We start from the raw sequence: 22,909 nt of genomic DNA, 5'->3' as shown, positions 1-22,909 counted from the left end.
GGAAAAGGAAAATTCGAAAAAAAAACAACCATATATAGCTTTCTTAAGAAGCATATAATCTTCCATTACATTTAAAAACATTATTTTAAAAACTAACTTAGAATTATATTGTTTAGTGTATGTGATTTAATATATTATAAATAATAAAGAAAAATAAAAAGAATATGACGTTTACATTTTGAGGTTAGGTTCAATGACCTTGAATTATTAGATATATATATATTTTTTTTTAATATTATACGATTAATTTTAATTTAATAAGTTAATTTATTATTAAATATGAAGATTTAAATATAAATTATATAATATAATATTTAAATAATTATAGTAACTTATTATAATTAAGAGAAGAGATGTAGTCGGTTATATTAATCGGTGTTTAGTTTAACAAAGGATTAAAAAATAAAACAGTGAAATTTATTTGAAAAATAAAAAATGGAAATAAATACGACTGAATTAGTGTTTTTATTATTTTGGATCTTTACTCACGCCGAATGTTTTTCAACAGAAGAAATCGGATCACCGTTAAGAGTCGCACAGTGTAGAGCATCGTGTATACATACAGTAAGTAAAATATTTGTAGTTATTTATTTATTAATAGCGCTGGATTTTTTATTCCACAATTTCATAGCAGTATTTGATATCCAGTAAGTTAAATTATTAGAGAATTGTTTAGAAAAACAGAGTAATCCTAGGAAGGTTTTAAGACTCGACTAATTTTTTACTTTACAGGAATTAAAGTAAACTCATGCTTTTACGTATAAAAATAATTTTATGCTGTTTAGCGTAAAAGTATAACTTTACTTTAATTCTTAGAAAGTATATTCACAAATAGCAAATAAATAAATAGTTGTTTTGTTATCTTTTCCAAAGACAGCCTTCATTCTTCCATTGTATTTTATTGTGTATTAATGACATTATAATTTAGTCGTATAACTGCATTTACAGTTGTAAAAATTAATTTAAGTTTTTTGTAAACAAAAAGTTTGAGAAAATATTTTCAAAATATCGCCAAATGGTTTTCTTTTTAAAAGAAAAAGAAGAAACGCTTCAAAATTATTAAGAAGCATAAAAAAAATTCTCAGAAAATTTAATTGAAGGTGAAATCATAAATGCATATATTATATAAAATTTTTTAAGAAAATACCGTTGGATGTTTATACAATCATTTTTTTTTGTAATCATTATTTTATTTATATAATATTTCCCACTTACCAATAATCTTTAATAGTATGTTTGAGCGCTTTCGGATTAGTAATCCGTCCTCAGGAACATTGATGTGTTATTATAGTTATTTACTTCACATATTATTAATTATACTAACTTGAATTTTAAAACAAAACTTATAAATATAATAATTGATCGTCAAAAGGTAAAATAATGTCAGCGTTATCTATCATGTCAGCATGAAGGTCTCAATTGTTATGTAACAACAATTTTTAATTTTAATTTTAATTTCAAGATAACAATTGAGACCTTCATACTGACATAACGGATAACGTTGACATTATTTTAACTTTTGACGATCAATTGTTATATTTATAATTTTTGTTTTTAAAATTCAAATTAGTATAATTTATGATATGTGAAGTAAATAATTATAACACATCAACGTTCCTGAGGATGAATTACTAATCCGAAAGCGCTCTAACATACTATTAAAGATTGTTGGTAAGTGGGAACTATTATATAAATATATATTAATACTAACGGGCCATAATTAATAAAATGAATCTTTATTTCATAAAAATTCTTAATATAGTTAAAATTAATAATTACCTTAATAAGGTACTTAAAGTTTCTTTAACTGTTTAATTTATTTTTAAGTTTTAGGATAACAAAGTATAATGATATAAAAAGGTTAATGTTTTAGTATTTTTTAAGGAATTTTTGTTTTACTTCTATTCTTTGAGTTGGTGTTTTTTAATTTTACTTTAAAATATACGAGGTGATGCAGCATAAGTTAGAATTTTTCATTTAATAATGCGGTCGTGTTAAAAGGTTTTCAATTTTAATATTGTTTTTAATTAAACTATCATTTAAAATGTTTTTCTGTTATAACAAATCTCTTTTTGCGCTGTCATGCTGTTTTGGAGTAATCGAGCATATTTTTTATTTATTTTCTTTACTTCCGAGCGGCCTGCTAGTGTCCACGCTGATATCATTGGTTTCTTAATTCTTTTCTTTTTTACTACCCTTACTTCGTTTTCACGGAGTTAGCCCGTTTTTCTTCCTTTCTCCATTTCTATCTGGTTCTCTTTCTTCCTTCATCCACAAGAACCTTTGAGTTATAAATTATTTCTGCAAACGAGTTCCTCTTTTATTCTTAGTTTTTAAATTCTTGTTTCATGTGCTTTATAAATCCTGTTTGGGTTTGTTTCAAATTTGTTTTAAAGATTTACTTAATTAGTCTTTTAGGATTCATTTGGACCATATGTAAAATGAAGTTTTTATTTTATTTTAATATAATGTCAAATTTTTTTAAGCGATCAAACAAAAATTGTTTTTGGTCATTAACTTTTTTGGTAATATTTTAATCTTTTGTCGGTTGATTAACAGTAAATATTCTAAAACATCAATGGATAAACAAAAATAATCTTTTTACCGAAAATTCATTAAAATTAGATCGATCGATCATACCGATCGGAATTACCATCGTTTCCGTTTGAATAACGAGTAGTTTCGGGTAAGTTATTTGTCCTCTTAAACACTTTATGTTTAATTTAAATACTACTACAATAAAATAATAATGGTACAATTAGATTTTACAAATAATCATAATTTAAATTAAATTTATTATGTATGTGTTTGTCTCTAATGCTGTTTTTTTTTTTTTTTTTGGTTTCTTTTCTAAAAAAAAAATCATTTAAGTAAATTATTTTTCAAGGATTCCATAGTATACAGTTTATCAATAAAACTGAAATTCAGTTAAACCTTGATGACTGAAAATCTATAAAAAAATTAACTTTCAATATTATTGTTTTTTAATTAAAATGGACTAACCTGTATTTTATCTGTCTTCAATTAAAAAAAATTGTATATAATAAACTACGTTTACTTGTTTTTAACGCTGGAAAATTGTTTTAAAAAAATAGAAAACCGGGGAAAGTGTCAGAAATAAATGAACTTAATAACTGGAAACGAACTATAACCATTATTAATTAATTACGGCGATAAGTTATTGTTTTATATTTGGTTTAAATATATTTAAATTCAAAAAAAAAAATAATAAAATACTCAAATAATTTTGTTTACCGACATTCTATTAAATTACACAATTATTTTTTTTCATACACAATGTTTGCTCGATTTGTTGAAGTATGATTATTTTAAGCCGAATCGTATAGAGTATTACTACTATAATTTTTCTCCTCTACACTAATTATATTATTTTCACTTTTCCTCAAAATATCTTTAGCATTATTTAAGCATTTTTAATTTAACACTTTAAAAAAAATATTCGTTAATTTTTTTTAAATTTGAAAACTTTAAAAGCCTTCACGGGTAACAAAAACATGTTTCCAAATTTGACTCGAAGGAATCGTTATATGTAGACTATATTTTTCTACTGACCGGCCAATATAAAAATTGTTTATTTTGCTTTTAAACTAGAATCGAACGGTTTTACCGTAAAAATTATTCCAAAGGGGAAAAATACATTCCCGTTGGAAATAACCGGTCGCATTTGATCAAATGTATCCATAAAACGATCATAAATAAAACATAATAAGGGTAATCCAGATCTCCGTTCTCAAAGATTTTTTAAAAATCTTTAAGCGATCCAACGATTCTTTCCCTGTGTACATCCTATATTTTCGTACGGTACAGCTTCAAGGTAAATGGAATCTTCTAAATACAATATGCAACTGTAAATTTCTATACAACCTATCCTGTTAACGTAAGAAAATATTTAAACTTTTCATACTATTTTGTACAAATTTAGTACAAAATAAAATTTATTTTCATAATATTTTTAAAAGGTCGGTTTAGGAAGAAATCTGTGCACAGTAAATATGACGACAACATTTAATATTTATCTAAGCGTTAAGAATCTTGTTTAATTCAACATTGAATTCGCGAGAACATCTACTAAGTAAAATAAAATATCAAAAAATCTTGCAAGATTTAAAAAAAATTTAAACAATAGAAATAAAAACTAATTAATACTTAGGTGAATGGATATATCCGTTAGAATAACGTAGACAAACCACCAGGTGAATAAGTTATTTCAGCAAACTCGCGTTCCTGGTTCTCATTTATTTATCTTTGAAGGTAATAAAATAGAAACATTCATTTAAAAACGAAAATTTTAAAATCGATGAAATCAGTTAGATTGTTAGTCGAAGTGTGGAAATATTTACTGTAATTAAGATATAAGATGAAAAATTACAATTTGTTTCTAATTTCTACAAATTAGACAAACTTTTAAATCTAATTTACGGTTTAGAAATAGTGATAATACTACAATTAATGTTTTTAGTTAGAATAACGTAAAAAATGTCTCGTGATACAATTTGTTCAAACTGAAGTTTTAAAAAAAATAACCTTATCTTTAAATTTATTTAGGGCGATTCTTCCAAAGTATTGAAAATATTTTATCGTTAAGAGTTAAGTACTTACTACAAATACAATTTTTTTAAATCCCAGACAGATAAAATCAGAGAAACTAAACTTCCAGAATACGTTTTTTTTATTTCAAATTTTTTATACTCTTAATGTTATTTAACCGCTTCTAGTCGACGTAGTGTTTTACGTATTTTATATCAGAGAGTCTTTATTTTGATTTAGTAACAAAAAGAAATTAAATCGTTTTCTTTAACTACCTATTTTATGTAATATATTTTTTTCGCAGTCCGAAGGGCGAAAAAGTTGTCAAAGTACAATAAAAAATGAAAAAACATTTTAAAAAAAATTATAATAATTTGAACGACCGCAGTAAAGATTTTACATCGTCCAAATACATTCGCGGTACAAAACTTTTTTTTTCAAAAACTATAGAATAAGTGTGTTAAGCGACTAGCTGTGGTATTTTTAATTTTTATCATTAACTCGAAAAGTAAAACAAAATTTTGTATTCAGTTTGGTAAGTCCTCATATGAATCCGTAACTACAAACAAAATGCTTACATATTACATCTAGATGCATCATTTTTTAAATTTCTGGAGATCAATTATCCTGGGTAGGTACGGATTTTATTGATCGATTATTAAAGTAATAATTTATCCCTGATACTGTCCTGTTCACAAGCTTAGCGTTTGATTTTATTAAGACTTTTCAGGGAAACAGAATACGTTTTGATATTGTTTCAAACGAAATTAATTTGATTGTTGCAAAAGAATGTGTTATCTAAAAAAAAATGAACACCAGAAATAATAATTTGTTAAAACGTGTTAAAAATCTAACCGGCTTTGTTTATTATTTATTACTATTTATTATTTATTTATTTAATTTACAACCTTATTATAAAGAAATTAAAGACTGTTTTTTTCTCGGCAAGAGATCGACGGCCCCATCGATATAATTTTAAAATAAATTACGATAAATGAAAAAAAATTAAAATCGGTTCACTTTTACATTCCGGATCGGAACAAATTTTAAAATTTTAAGAAATTTTAAAATTTATTTATGCTGTATCATTCAATTCAAGAAATGTATGTAATTGTATAACTATGTAATACGTTTAACGAGCAGGCTAAATTAGATTAATTACTCTTCTAGAGTAAAAAAATATTTTAACTTAACCTTCTTGCTTATTTATTGAAAAATAATAATAAAAAAAAAAGGACTGATCTGCCATACCTGGTAAATTATAAAATTATAGATTCGCTTCTTAAATATTGTGCTAAGCAAAATATTTCTCGCTTTACAAAATGTTTATTTTAATATAAACCCAGCAATAATGATTAAAAATTATTTCTAAATGACAAGATTTCATTTTGAAAAACATGTAAAAAAATCTGATGTAGACAATATATAACTTCCTTGTACGCCTAGTAAATTACATTTACACATTTTTTTTTTTTTAATGAAAATACATAAAATTTTATTCAATTAAAAACTTCTGATATTTTTTCGTTCTTTTTTTTTATTGAATTATTATTAATAGTAAAAATATTTTACAGTGAAATGTTAATAATTATTAATAAATCAATATATTTAAATTACCCTTGTAAGATCCAAATAATTCAATTATTAAAATTTAATTTGGCTATAACTCTGGAACAATGAAAATAAGTACCACTTATAATACATCTTTAAAAAACTCTCAATGAGAGCTTATTACTTATTACTACATTTAAGAAAACGTCCAAAATCCAATGGTTTTTGTATTTTGGGCTTTTTTGGACACTTTTGGTTCAGTCCATTGCAATCAAAAGGGGAGGTGCACAATTAGATGTTACGACAGTCCTCATCCAAAATTTCAACAACCTACGGCTAATCATTTTTGAGTTATGCTAGATACATACGTACAGACGTCACGCCGAAACTAGTCAAAATGGATTCAGGGACGGACAAAATGGATATTTCCGTTAAAATCTGAAAACCGAAATCTTTCGCGATCACAATACTTTCTTTACTTCGTACAAGGAAGTGAAAAGCCGTTTATGTTTATAAATGGAATTTGTAATCGTCATAATAATTTACAGATCTCCTTTATTTAAAGACGAAGATTTCATTCATCACTGCTGATAAAAAAGTAGGATAATATTGATTTCTCCCCGATAATGGCTTATTAAAAGGAAAATATTTTTTTTAATAACTACTACATAGTTAAAAATTTAGGAAAAATATAAAAATTAAGTTTTTAGAACGGAAGTTAAATTTTTTAAAAATATTTCTTATTTTATTAATCTTTCATGAAGACAAACATATACTAGTAAAATCTTGATTCTTTTCCACCTCTTACGTGTTAGCTTTAGTACCTAATATTTCTCCATCGCTTCATGTAAAACAAATTTTTAATACTAAATTCCAGAAATTTATGAATCTAATATCGAATCCTTTTGAAACGAAAACGGTAGTATGGAAGGAGATGGTCTGTCTCCAACTTTCTTCAATTGATAATTATATTAGATAAAACCATCAAAGAAAAGCGAAGATTAAATAGAAACAATAACAAAACTATGTAAATGAAATATAAGGAAGATAAAATTTTGAATAAATTGTTTTGCTTTTGCTAATGATCGCCCCATAATATCAAACGATTTTAATACATCCAAAATACCAATTGAACCTAATGGATCAGCTTAAAAGATATATTTCCAAATATTCTTTGAAAAAATTGAATGTACGATCATAGTTAAAAATAAGCTTAAAGATAAGGTAAAATCAAAAAATGAAAAAAATTAAACATCTAGAAGAAAAATAACAAAACAACGGAATGGAGACATTAAATCTAGAAAACGAAGCTTATAAAGTGGGATTAGCGGATCAGTTACAAGAAACATTTGCAATATAAAATCAATATCCTACATTGCAAAATTTAGGTAATAAAACATAAATATCTATCTATATTCTTGCAAATGAATTGTGAATGGAAAAATGTCGAGGTGCAAATACGATAAAAATCTACTGAGGTCAAATGAAAAAATTATACCAGAAATTTGAAAAAATTACACAACCGATACGAAAAAGGAGATTATAATTCAAAATGAAACAGAGCTTACAACAGGGGATAAAAGTGAACTGAAAATGGATAAAATATTGGTAAAAAATAATAAATAATAAAATAAAAATTGAAACTGTTTTAACCTGAATTCATTTTGATATTATTACGATCAGATATTTTATCATTGCAAATACGTAGTGATATTTTGTATTGTTTGGTCTTAAAATAGACTTTTATATTAAATTTAAGACATAGTTGATTTTTAATCTTATTGAGTTATAGATTGTAATATCGTAAACGTTCTAAATGAAAACTCTTTTGTGGAGCCAATTTTAGATCTAATACTTTTATCGTTCCAAATATATAACTGTGAATTTTAAAACGAATACAGAAGGGTTAAATCCAGATAATTTTCTGATTTTCAAGCAAACATACATTTGTTACTATCCATTCCTAAGTCTGGTGAACCTTCAACGGTCCCTGTTCTATGAATAATTTTTTATCGGTAGCATTTCTATCTCTGTTACACAACAGGCAGGAAAAAAAAATAATTTCGTTTTTAATACATAAATACGTCACGGATAGAATTTGAATTCAACGAATGACATTTTTTCCAAAACTGAGAATGCAACGTTGAAATTCTGACTAATAAATGCCAAATGCTCTGCCCTGACATCGTATGCTTTATGTGTACTTATTGTATTAAGTACACATACTAAAATATAAAATGGCACGTTTAAAATACATTAATAAAAGTTAAATTAATTCAATCATTTTAGACGTAATAAAAAAAAATGTTTAACATGTTTTTGTGGTTTATTTTTTTTTAAATATACGATTTCACATTTTTTACCATTTTATTTAACAAAAATTACGGTGAATTTGATTTAGTGAAGTTAATAAAATCCTAGCAGGATTTCTACTTTATAAATAAATAAAAAAATTTTCTAGTACGCAAAAGTCATCGGTTAAAATGTAAACTTACAAATTATAGAATTAACTTCTCAATTCAGTAAAATCTCCCTTAATCTTATTTAACATGATTCACGAGCGATATAAAAAACCGACCGGCTCGTAATAATGTCGCTGTCAAGAAGTGTGCGATGGCATTTTGTTGCATCATAGTAGGGGGTTAGAAGTTACGATTCAAAAAATAATTTATGCAAATAAAATGTTAGAAAATATATCGCCTACGGTTTGTTTTTGTTTATTTTAAATCATATAAATATAAAAAAGCATAATGTTTAAAAACAGATATATATGTAAATGATTGTCAAGAAATTAATATAAGCGAAACGGAAATTTAAACCGGCTAGAAAATTTCTGGTATAATTTTACAGTTCATTTAAATGCCTTATTAATTTATTTAATTTTTACAACGGATTCATTTTTTTTTTTGTAAATACTTTGCATAAAATTCCCACTACTTGGGTCTTATGTCCATGGTAAAGAGAGTTCCTGACGTCATAAAATAATTAACTGTGATCCACTCTTTTTGCTCAACTAAAATGCATGGATATATTTTGAGATTTTTCAATTATATAAAAGGGTAAACAAAGGAATTTTAACCACAAAACTTTATATTCATATTATATTTCTGTATTTTAGAAGGTTCAAAGTAGACCTATGAAAACTTAAACCATTTTAATATGTACTTAAATTTTATAAAAATCTGTAGAGCATGGAAAAAACTGATTTGAACAGTGAATCAAACGTAATTTTAATTGAAAAAAATTTTAAATCAAAACATTTTTATTAATTATTATTCTCTCAGTTTCTCTTGAAATTTTTAAAATTATGATTAGACTATATTAAAATACAAAATTTTTTAACAGATTTCAATAAAGGCTTCTCAAAATTCGATAATTTCGACGATTCTATTTTTATTTGTTTTTTATTCTGTATAAAATGTTACTTTCGTGACTCGTACTAACTTTTATTACAGGTAACTTGGACGATTTAAAAAAAAAATTTGTTTTATAAACAAGATGTGAAAATTAAGAAAAAAATGTTTTTTAGTGTTATTATTCCATAATACTGCATTGATTGCTATAGAATAATAATACCTTGGATCTATGAAATTCTTATAATCGCGTGATATAATTTAACATAATCTATATTCAACATATGATTTCAAAATTCGAAGACATTATGGCTGAATACCGTATGAAAAAAAAAAAGAAGAAATCTGATGTAATAAGGGTAGTAAACAATAAGCGGAAAAATGTTTACTCAAAACAAGGATGAATTGAAGAAGTAAAATAGTACAAATAGTTAGGCTCCATGTTAACAATAGATCTCAAAACTAAGAATCACAACGATTACAAAAAAAAACTGTTTAAGAGAAAAACGTCAGTCATCATTTAGAACGAAAAAATCTGAGGAAGAAGCGTTTTCTGTAATGTTATGTTAGGAGTATAATTTCTATACGAATATTTTCACAACGATCCAGAGAAAATGTGAAAAGTCTTTCTTCCATGTGTTTCAAGAGGTTACGAAATAAAAGAGAAAATAAAGATCGGGCGAATTTGATTTGCGTTTATGGAGGAGATTGAAAGAATTTAAATGGAATGAAAGACTTAAACATTAAGTAATTAGAAAAGTGAACGGGTAAAAACTTAATTAGAATACTTCAAAATAGAAAATTTAATTGTTTAAAATTTTGAAAAAGGTGTTGTTTAAAATTTTAGTAGAAGAATCAGAAGAACCCAGCGGGTTGGTCAAGTGGTAAACATGTTTTCCCAAATCAGATGATTGGAAGTCCAGAGTTCCAGTGTTCAAGTCCTAGTAAAGGCAGTTACTTTTATACGGATTTGAATACTAGATCATGGATACCGGTCTTCTTTGGTGGTTGGGTTTCAATTAACCACACACATCTCAGGAATGGTCATACTGAGACTCTACAAGACTACACTTCTTCATTTACACTAATGCATATCATCCTCATTCATCCTCTGAAGTAATACCTGAACGGTAATTCCCGGAGGTTAAAACAGGAAAAAAAGAGGAATTAGAAGAGAATCTAAAAATGAGAAGCCGAAAAAGAGTATAAGTTGTAAATGTTCTTAAAAGAAAACTGTTACCTTCACGACATTATATTGTACTCCAAAACGGAAAGAATTGTTTTAATAAAAAACTGTTAAAGTCTTATTATGGAAAAAACAAATTCCTACAATATTATAAAATAATTAGTAGTGCCATGCTGCTCCACAACCTTATTATTAACAAAATATTGTTTTATATTTAAAAAAAAAGGCTAAAAATCTATACTACTTAAAATACATCTTATCCCCGATCCCCTTGTTTTTCTCTTTCCTTTTCTAGCACAGGTAATATGCGTGCTCAAAATTTACTTCCAATCCCCTCAGACGCTCTATTGAGCGGATCTTGCTCAATTTTGTTTTATTTTGTTCGAAATGGCCCGCAGATACGTCATTAAACATACCTTCAAAGTGATTTTCCTGTGAGTAATAGCCTCGGAAAATTTCTCAATTAAGGAATAAACGAGGTTTTTTTAGAATTTCTCATAGGAGATTCAGGTTTTGGAGCCGAGGATGCTTGATAACATATTGTTTGGTCGTTATGAGAGGAATAAAACAAACATCAGCCCGATTCACCTAATAGAACGCCCAGGGGAACTTGAAATAGATTTTCTTATTGCGTACTCAAAACTTATTTCCATTCTATCTAGACATTCTACTGTACAGATCGGGCCGATTTTATTTTATTCTACTTGAAATGACTCGCTGATTTTTCAATCAAATATCGATGGACCTTCAAAGAGATTTTCATGTAAGTCATAACGTTTGAAATTTTCTCAATTATGTAATAAATGAGGATCTTTTGAGAAATTCTAAGAAGAGACTCAATTTTTGAGTTCGAGAAAGCTGGAAACATATCTGTAGGTCATTCCAAGCAGAATTTAAAAAAAAATCAGTCAGATCCGTCCAGTTGACGGACTGAAAATAGATTTTTTTGCAAATAAAAAAAAATAAAATTTACAATTTTGTTACACACATAATTATGGCTTACACTTACATATTTTTTGACGCTGAATCCAAACATGACCGCAAAATTTGTTCTAAGAGATTTTTTTTTGTGGTTGTCACTCGTAAAAAATGAATTGTTAACAGGATTTATATTCATTAAAACTAAGCACTTATAAAGATACGTTACGAATCAATTTTTTATTAATAATTAAATATGAACGTCTGAAGAAAATTTAGAAATGTCTCAAAGCGGAATAAGTTGAAAGGATGACCGATTTTATTGATATCGCATTACTTCACAGAATGACATCGTACTGTTTACCGTTACTCTTTCCTTCTAGGAAAACTTTTAACACCTTGATTTAATTATTAGCTAATAATTAATATGAATTATTTGTTTAAATAAATATATATAAATATTATATAATTAAATAATTATTACCAATAGCATCAAATCAGTATAGTTATTTTAATCAACATTTATACGGTGAAATAGCCTAAACCACAGATTCGATTCATTTTGGCTTTCATGCAAATACAATCGCGAATTCGGTATTTTTGTTTTATCCCGACTTTTTCCCATAAAAACGTGTATTGTATGTCTTGCTTTTTCCGTATTTTTTATGTGTATATTTAATAATTTAATAAGAATGCCTCGTAGTTGTATAAATCATCCTAACACTTATCGTTATGCGTGCAGTGAATTAAATTTGAATTCTCAAAGAAGAAATATTTCTCCTTCCGTTAAAAAATTCATATGAATCTTTTTTGATTGGAAAATAAGAAATGAGAACAAGTCTTGGATCCTCGTATCTGTTATAATTCTTTATGACTCTCCTAAGCGACCGGCTAAGCCGGAGCACGTGACATATACCTTTTGCTGTTCGGACGGTATGAAGGCTGTCTATTTCTAAGGATCACTCAACAGACAATTATGTTTGCATTTCAAAGATCAAAGCCATCACAAGTAAATTCAAGAAATCTTTTGCATATCCAGATATCCCAGATATCCGAGTTGAGAGCACTAGGCCTCACAAAATTACTCGAGTAGAACTTACTGATCCTAATTTGCTTAAAATGTAGTCAGAGTTATCGGGTTTAAGGTGTAGAGGCAGGAATATCCTCGAAAATGGAACTAAAATATTTTTCCGCGTTGGTCAGCAAAACCTTTAGCACTTTTTTTCCTTATGAAATAATATAGAGTACTAAAATGATGCTGAAGTCTGAAAACAGTCTTTTCGGTGACTGAATATAGGAAAAAACTAAAGGAAAGCAGATGGTATGTAAGGAAATATATTACTATAGGCTACATAATTATTTAAAACTTGAGGTTTTCTTTAGATTCATCACTACCCTCCATTAAGTTTCGGTTTGCAAATTTGAATTGGCTCAAAAATAACACAAGACGCATTTTATTCGATGCATTTAATAGAAAATCCTTTTTTGTTACAAATCAGTGTTATAAAACTTGTAAAATAAGTGTTATTAATTATCAGCTGCTTATATTTCAGAAACAAAATATATGTGACTGATAATTAAAACAGTCTGTACTTTGGTATAAATTTCAGCTGTGATAATTTAGCGTATTTTTAAACTTCATACACTTTTTTTTGTTGTACAATTCGATGAAGCGTAGGTGACCATAAAATATCAGAGAAAACTATTAAAAAAATAAATAAATAAGGTACGAAAGTGAAAAGTTTCGTTTTATTTTTCAAATAAAGTGGCCGTACGATTTTCTAATAAACTAAGGTGAAGGTAAAAAGGGTTGCCGCTCGATAATGAAGAAAACAAGGGGGGGATGGAGTATAAAGTATAGTGCTTTACTTTAAAAAGTAGTGCTGTATTCGGGTCAACGTCTTTGTAAGGACACTTAGAGAATATAAAATGGTTCTCCCTTTTTCTTCTTCAACCGTATTATTTTTCATTGGATTTCTCGTGTGCGTTCAATATATATATATATATATTTTTTTTTTTTTTTTTAACCTAATAGATCTAATATTTTTTAAAAGAGGAAAAACAGATAAATTAGCTATTATAAGATTAATTCTCTTTGATAAATTTACTTAAATAAATAGATTTAGGTTTTCAAATAAAATATAAACATAACTTATTTCTGACTTCTTTGTTCTGAAACAAAGTAGTATACAGTTAATTTTTATTTGTTTATTCCAGAAGGAGGGATGTTTGGGTGGTATTTTCTGTTTGTACTTTTTTACTCTAGAACGTCCTTACCGATTTTCATCAAACAGGTATCAAACGTATGTCTCAATTAAGAAAGTTGCCTCAGGTATATGATATACAGAAAAAAATACAAATTGGAAAAGGATAAACGCCAGTTTATGTAATTCGGGAAACCAAACGTTTTTAATCGATGGAAGGAATTAGTAAAAGACAAGTGGATGAAAATCGGATTTCAAATGCTCTCTCTTTCTCTCCCCCCATCTATATATATAAGTATAGTAGTAGCATTATGATTTATATGTGTATTAATATGAATTTTAAACACGTTTGAAGTTACAAAAAAAATATCCTGATGCAATAAAATGAGCCACCCACAAAAATATTGAATGTTGCGAAATACTAATAATTTTTTGGAAGCTATAATGGATCATTTTGGACCCTTTTTTAAATGAATTTTTATTTGTGGAACGTGTCTTAAAATTCTTTCCGTTTATTTATATGCCATATACATACTTATACGCCGAAATAAAAATACCCCTATAATTTATAAATATATTACATTTCCATTTATATTATTACAAGTACATGTATTATATTCTAATACATTTGTATTACATTAAAGTATATAGTAATAGTGTCAAGCCGATGAATGTTTTTTTTATCAGTTTTCAATATTCATTAACGTAGGTTATAAATTTGTAAAAGATAATTCAAATATATATACTGCTGGATTACTATTACAAGTAGTTCCTCGTTCTTGTGCACTTGTCCATATTAGTTTCAGATAAAATCTTATACAGCAATAATTTATTCGACGATGACAAATGAGATTATCTACCAAGGGATCAGTACATTCGTGCAAGTTTAACAATTCAGTCGTCTCCTTTTCTTTCTGACGTGATCGTTCCAAATCGATCTCGACGATCTAAATTTCTTAGGTACAGTACTGTGTCCGCATCAGAGATGGGAGTATCGTCCAATCGAACTGGAGGACAATTATATTTCCTCATAATTAATGCCACATGTCTCGATTTGGCAGGATCGACTTTCACCCTCCATCTATGCAGCCATTCGATTATAAGGTCGAGTGCAGCTTGCGATTTTCCCGAACCAAGGTCTAGATCGCCATCTACAGACGGTTTCAACGGGGCATCCGATGGTTTTAAAATAAATTTCTCAAAATGATATCAGGGGCTCCACGATTCACTAAAAATCATGCGATGCACGGATATTATGGGTTGCCACATGTTCGTGAGGGGATACGGAGAACCAGTAGGACATATATCAACCCACCGGGTTGGTCTAGTGGTGAGCACGTCTTCCCAAATCAGCTGATTTGGAAGTCGAGAGTTCCAGCTTTCAAGTCCTAGTAAAAGCAGTTACTTTTATACGGATTTGAATACTAGATCGTGAATACCGGTGTTCTTTGGTGGTTGGGTTTCAATTAACCACACATTTCAGGAAAGGTCGAACTAAGACTGTACAAGACTACACTTCATTTACACTCATACATATCATCATCATTCATCCTCTGAAGTAATATCTGAACGGTAATTACCGGAGGCTAAACAGGAAAAAGAAACAGAAAAGTAGGACACATATCAAAGCTGTACAAGCATGCGAATCATCTGGCGCTAAATTTACTTGACAGTGGTGATAAAGTAAGACGATTGAGAAGATTACATGTACTGGTCGGCAAATATAATCACTGGAGTGCGTGACCCGTGATTATACAGTGGTTATTATGTTAAATGTAGTATAAACGTTTAAAATCTATGCTCTTTTACCTGTCTCTATCTGATTTTAATATTTCTGATTTTACTCGAATGACTTTATTATTTGTTGTTCGTTACGTGTTATTTTTGTTTTTGTTAACTAAAACAAAATTAATTCATTTGTATTATGAGAGGTGATGTGTATTATTAATATTGTATGTGAGGTATCTTTTATGGTTTCCGGCCATGTTACTCTTAGCCGTATAATTTTAATTATGGTCGCAATCCTTTTGGCGACCGATTATAAAAAATAATTGCTCAAAAAAAAATTAATATATATATTATTTTGTAATATATTCCTTTAATTATATTTATTATTATATTTAATCGATAAAATCTAATATAATTTTTCAAGAAGATTAGCTTTTGGAAATTTAAACAACCATTCTCCCCTTTCGGTAAAGCTAAATGGAATAGTATTTTGTCACGCACACGCAGGCAATGGATTTAGAAAAAAAAGATTTTTTAAACGCAAAAATTTATTTTCCAGATTTTTCTAATTGTTTCGCATATTGGGAAAAAAACTTTTTGAATAAATAACAGCCAAAATATTTTGTAGAAAAAAATTTAAAATTTTCCTTTTTTATTTATTTATTATAGTTTAATAAACGTTTTGTTCGAAATTATAAAAAATGGTGAATTTTTTAAATCATCTATATAAAATAAATATTTTTCAATTATTTAAGTGAAGTCTTCCTTCTGGTAATACAGCAATAAAAACTTTTTGAAGAATTTTATTAGTAACTGTGATGGAAAAGGCATACGAATATTTCGAAGCGAAGGGTTTCATGAAAAATAAAAAAAAATGTAGGTTACAATTAAATAAAAAAATGACTTCTTACGACGAGTGAAAAAACAGTATTAGATTTAATGGGTAAAACGGTTTAGTCCTACGGAACGCTAATAACAAAACCAATTTGATTTATAAAGCACTATATTTAGCATATCATAATTTATACAATGTGGTTACTTATTTTATTTTATAATTTATATTTTATTATTACTACCTCTAGCGTTATATGAATATATTTACTTCGTGAATAAATTACGTGTATTTAATACAAATCATTTTATTCATGTATTCATAAATGTAAAGAACAATACTTAATCTGTGTATTTTAAATTTGGATAGCGCCTTGTTAGTTAAAGGGTGGAAAAAAATATGTATAAAATTAAATAAAAATATAGGGGTTGGTCATTCAAAAGGGCGATGACAATAACAATGGTAAAAGGGTGGATTTAGTTGTTTAATTCTAGAGGGTTGTGATTGTATACGACAATAGGTGCAACGGACAGCCCGTAATGCATCGCAAATAGGAAACATTAGTGCAGTAATGAATCACTGAATAACAATAATGATAATAATTTTGCCGATATTTATTATGAAACAATCGTTTTTACACGTACGAATTTACGACATAACACGTGATTATATATACACTAATACATAGATGAGGAGATAAATTTTGATTCTGGTTTTGAAATATTTTATGTTCATAGAAATAATTAATTAGGCGTTTCAATATCGTTAGTGTTATAAAGAAAATTGTACAATATAATAAAATTCTTAAACTGTTAGGAATTCATAGAATGAATTTATTAATAAAATTTAGTCACGAAGAAAACCTTAAACATTAAGTGTACGGATAAAAAACCAAGACGTGTTTAGAAAAACAAAGCAGTATAAAGGGGCGACCTCCAAGGCAAATTGATGCGTCTTTTCTTAAATCGGAAAGATGTTGTGAGTTCAAATTTACGCATTCATCGAACACTATAAAATTCATTAAATTATAAAGACCGTTTTAAAAAATTAACCGAGCTATTTCAGTATGAATAAATAATAGATGATTACTTTAAATAAAATCAAGAAATGAAAAAAAATCGAGTATAACATCATACAACTATCGATTATTTTATTATTATCTCTTTTCTGAGCTGAAAATTGTTTAGTTTTATTAAAAGATCTGATGTGGACTTTACATGACTTCCTCGTACGCCTATTAAATTACATATGTAATTTTTTTTAAATGAAAAGTAAATAAATTTTTTTTCATTAATAACTTCTGATATTTTTATTTTTTTTTATTTTTTATTATTGAATTATTATTTATCGTAAAACTTTTTTTTACAATCGGAGTTTAATAATTATTAATAAATCAATATATTTAAGTTAAAAAAAGAAACGAAGTCTGATTCAAACCGATTTACCCTTGTAAGATCCAAATATTTCATTAATTAAAATTTCATTTGGGCATACACTGGAACAATGAAAATAAGTACCCCGTACAATACATCGTTGAAAAGCTCTCAATGAGAGCTTATTACTTATTACTACAGTTAAGAAAAAGTCCAAAATCCAAAAGTCCAGGGTTTTTGTATTTTGGGGTTTTTTGAACACTTTTGGTTCAGTCTATTGCAATCAAAAGGGGAGGTGCACAATTAGATATTACAACAGTTCTAATCCAAAATTTCAACATCCTACGGCTAATTATTTTTGAGTTATGCTAGATACATACGTATGTACACACAGACATCACGCCAAAACTAGTTAAAATGGATTCAGGGATGAACAAAATGGATAATTTCGTTGAAATCTGAAAACCGAAATTTTTCGGTATTCCAGTACTTCCTTTACTTGGTACACGGAAGTAACCCCCTGTGTACTGGTTACAAATGTTAATATCGACCAAAAGTTGTAAAATATTTAGTTTTTATTATTGGATTATTTGGGGAATAATCAAAAATTAAAAAGAAACAGTCATACAGGAAAGAGAAAAATAACTTGAATAAATATATCTTAAAACGACAATAACATGAATAAGAAGGGAAGAAGATTTTAAGAACAAGGAAGAATAAAAAACTAAGAAAAAATGATAAATATAAAGAAGAAGAAAGCGTTAAGACCAAGGAAGAATAAAAAGATTAAGATAATATGATGGATATAAAGAGAGAAAATTTGAAAACTAGAGAACTTGTAAACAAATTACAATCAGAAGAATTATGTCAAACCAAAGAGCGATTAAATGTTGGCAACAAAAAGCAAATAAACGAATGATGATCAACTCTGGCTTCGGGAAAATACTGTCCGACAATATTAGAGGAGTAATGAACTAAACGATAAGAATTTTTTTGCAATTTATTATAGATTGGGTATGTATGCGTCAGTATGTATATTATTCCTGTGAGGTATTTTTTAGTATAAAAATACAGATGATTTTAATGTAGATAAAATTAAACAGAAATTCAAAAATAATTAAATAAAATTAAACTAGGAAATCCAAAAATAACACGATTTTAAATTATACTTTTCAATTAATATTAAATAATCAGATGTTTCACCAAATCTATTACATACACACATATGTAATGACTATTAAATTACATTTACACATTTTTAAAAGTACATAAAATTTTATTTCACGAATAATATTTTTCAGTTTTTTTTCATTGAATTATGAAGTATTGTAAATTTTTTTTACAATCATGGGTTAATTATTAAATCAATATTTAATTAAAAAAAAGAAAAGTTAAAAAAATAAATTAAAAAAAAAACAAAAGGAGATGAAGTCTGATTCGAACCGATGTGCCTTCCCTTTGAGATCCAAATATTTCATTAATTAAAATTTTGATTTTAATTTCGATTGCAATCAAAAAGGGAGGTACACAACTATATGTTACAACAGTGCTAAATCCAAAATTTCAACATCTTACGGCTAATCGTTTTTGTGTTATGCGAGATACATACGCACATACATAAATACATACATACATACGTACGTACAGACATCACGCCGAAACTACTCAAAATGGATTCGGGGACGGACAAAATGGATATTTCCGTTGAAATCTGAAAACCGAAATTTTTCACGATCACAATACTTCCTTTACTTCATACAAGGAAGTAATAATACACAAAAAAATTTCAAAATTGATTTGGGTGAATTACTAAAAATATTTAAAAATTTAATTGAACTCCTATTTTTTAGGGATTTAGGTGTACCATATATTTACCCTTAAATTCATGTTTAATTATTAGAAATTTTTCTCATTCTTATATTTCTTACTGACGAAAAATAATTATGTAAAAGCGGGTAGATTCAAGTTTTAAAATTTACAAAAATAAAATACATTTTTAGAAGGATGATGCTTTGCCAACAATTTTTCAGTGTTTTAATTTACAAATATAATATTTGTTTACATTTATATAAAAACAAAGTACTTAGGTTACTAATAAAATTTCCATACAGATTTATTCCAACATTTAAAATTAATATCCAGTATAATTCAAAATATAATTATTTTCCAATTTCGATTACGATTTAAAAAAAAAATTGTTCTTAAAAAAAAACATTATAATTTTACGGATAATTGAAAATTTTTACCCATCTTTTGTATTTATAACTATAGGATTTTCAAATGTATAGATATACAAAGATTTTATGAAAGTTTTTTTGCTACTAATAACAATATTTTTTTCTTTTGTGTTATTAAAGACGAGAAACGGATTAAAAGTAATGAAATTAAACCTGCGAAAAATAGGATTAGACAACAAAGAAAAAAAAATTATACAGTGGGATTTTTCGTAATTCAGAACCGATCCGGATTTAGTTCACTTTTCCTGGCCAAACCGTCTTATGTACATCCTATTTAAATTTATTTTTATGGATTTCAACGTTAAAAAACTTACTTGATTTAAAATCCATAAACTTCGGCAAGGGTGCGTTAGAAAATTTTATAGAATTTAGAATAGAAATTAAAAAATATTTTACTATCACCAGAGTGTGACCGGACGTCACACCCCGACGGATATCGATTCCTTAGTTCTGTAATTACAATCAGATTTTTAACCAAAACAATAAAAGAATGTATGTTTTTATCATTCACTACAGATGTCTTGATCTAGGTAGGTTGTTGTCATAAAGTTCATTTGTCTTTAAAATTATCACCAGAGCATAAAAATACTGGCAATGATTATGTAATCTTGATATTCATAAAGATTTTTTAGCGAATCTAACAATTTCTATTAAGGCGCAGAAACTTTATTTAACTGCTATGCTAAAAGTCAAAATATTTCATCACGGGAGAAAACTGATCCTAAAGTTGGTAAATAATATAGAAATGTAATGAAAAATGTAAGCTATTTCAATCTATTTCTCAACATAAAACATGCAAATAGAGTAGAATTTTCTTTCAAATAATATTAAGGATTTTTTTAAAGTCGCATCGATTATTCGAATAATATTGATCGCATCAAATATGACGCATAACAAATTTTCTAAAACTTAGCAAAGAAAGAAAGCCGGGGCTTCGGTTGTGCTGGAAAGATCACGCCACTGACTGAGCCATCCTTTTTCAAGGAATTTTATAGCGTTAAAATGATTAGTGTATAAGGTGTAGCGTTGTAAAATACAAAGTAATATTTAATTTTATAATTTGGTATTAAAAAAAAAGCGGTGCAATCCATAACTTTAAGTATGAATAACACAATATTTAAATACCATTCTAAAAGTACAAACTGAAACGAGAACTAAAAAGTAAGAAAACTAGTTTCTCTTAATGAGTATTAAGATAATTCACAGTAGTTTAGTTGTGTATTGTATATATACTCCATATACACACAGTATATACACAGGTATCGTATTCAAGTGCACACATACGTAGATGAAAATTCATTGAAATGTATGCTGAACGTGTATATACCGAATATACCTACAAACAGTAACATGAGCACAAATCTACGCTTTGCATACATAGTTAACATGGCAAACACAATTCTCTTACAGTGCTTAGAACATAATGAACTAAGAGCAACAGAGACAGAATTAAAGGGAGAAATAGCTAAAATGGATAAAGGTAAGTTAGTAAATCTGTGTGTGTGTGTGTGTGTGTGTGTGTGTGTGTGTGTGTGTGTTGTGTGTGTGTGTGTGTGTGTGTGTGTGTGTGTATGTGTGTGTGTGTGTGTGTGTGTGTGTGTGTGTGTGTGTGTGTGTGTGTGTGTGTGTGTGAACACGCCGCGCGCGTCTTTATGTAAGAGAGAGAAAGAGAAAGGATAAGTCCCTTCAAAATAACCTAAACCACAACAGTATAAGGGGGTAAAGCGAGCGATGTTGACGAGGAACTTAGGGAGAGTTGTTGTATACGTGACTTAGTTTAGAAATTTCTCAATCTCATACGCCACCATCACATTGTGTGTACCTACATGATGTAACTTATTTGTTAACTTGCTTGTGATGCTGTCTACTTGTCATCTTGGTCGGCTGCAACGTAGAATTTTAATTAATATTACTCCATTAAAAAAGGTAATAGTAAATAAATTTTTAAAAAAACCGCTCGTTATAATACACGTCGGTACTATAGGTTGTTTATTTCATATTTTCGCTAAAATTAAAATTTTTATATTTATTTTTATGAGAAACTATTCGTTTATGATATATTAAAATAGAAAATTGTGTTCTTTTCTATTTTACATATAAAAGAGATACATTAAAAGATCGATATTTATAAGAAAGTGATTTCTGAAAACATTAATTTGGGATGTAGCAATTTCAGGTACAACAGGAAAAACAACATGAAAAACGGGAAAAGAGAAAATAAATGAATGGAAAAAATAAATAAATAAATCCCTATGAAACGTTTTTTTACAGAAGATGTAGAAAATTAGATGACTGGATAAGATTACACGCAAAGAGATCTTAAGTGAGATAAGAGGGAATTGAAATTTATATCAGAATATTGCAAAGAGATGTAGGCCGGATTAAAAGGTTAGCATAAAACAGAAAGTAATGGAGAAATCGCATCAACCAATTAATAACTGCTTCCTCCAAAAAGTAATTTTCTTTGTTATCCTATTTATGGACAACTTTAACTTTAAATAAGAAGAGAAAAAGAAAAAAGAAAAGGTGAAGGGATATAACAAAAACTAAGCGAATGAAAAAGAAGAGGCACCAGTGAAATCGTTTAAGAAGGGAATTCGTAAATGATAATTAAAAAAATAAACCGCATTAACATAACCCTAAAAAAGCCTAAAGCCTAAAGAAACACATGCCTAAGAAACTACAGCCTAAGAAAGAAGATGATGAAAGAAATAAGAAGAAAAGAAGGTGCGTAAGCAGATGATAAAGGAAAGAAATTGAAAAAGTAGAAAAGATGAAAAACGTTTTTCTCGCAATTTTGTCTTCGTCTATCCTGTATTCCGTAACATAAAGATCTCAGTTCACTTTTGCCTAAAAATATAACCTAATTACCATAAATTATACTTATTATTTATATTAAACTATTAGACATATTAACATTTAAAATAATTTTGAAAACGAAACACATTGACTTAAAATAATGTCTAGGTCAGTATTGAT

The 22,909-nt window shown here is 27.5% G+C and overlaps 1 protein-coding gene across 1 annotated transcript in view; it reads left to right on the top strand.

The window, feature by feature from the left end:
• Nucleotides 1-335: 335 nt before the first annotated feature.
• LOC142331275 (uncharacterized) overlaps nt 336-22,909 on the top strand; it is a 312,960-nt gene continuing 290,386 nt past the window's right edge. Inside the window, exon 1 of the mRNA XM_075377054.1 lies at nt 336-564. Coding sequence (XP_075233169.1) covers nt 436-564 — 129 coding nt within the window. The 5' untranslated portion in view covers nt 336-435. The remainder of the gene's footprint in view (nt 565-22,909) is intronic.

Source organism: Lycorma delicatula, chromosome 10 (genome assembly GCF_047948215.1).
Source record: "Lycorma delicatula isolate Av1 chromosome 10, ASM4794821v1, whole genome shotgun sequence".
Classification (NCBI taxonomy): domain Eukaryota; kingdom Metazoa; phylum Arthropoda; class Insecta; order Hemiptera; family Fulgoridae; genus Lycorma; species Lycorma delicatula.
Note: the sequence above shows the minus strand (reverse complement) of the source record. Positions and strands in the feature narration are given on the sequence as shown.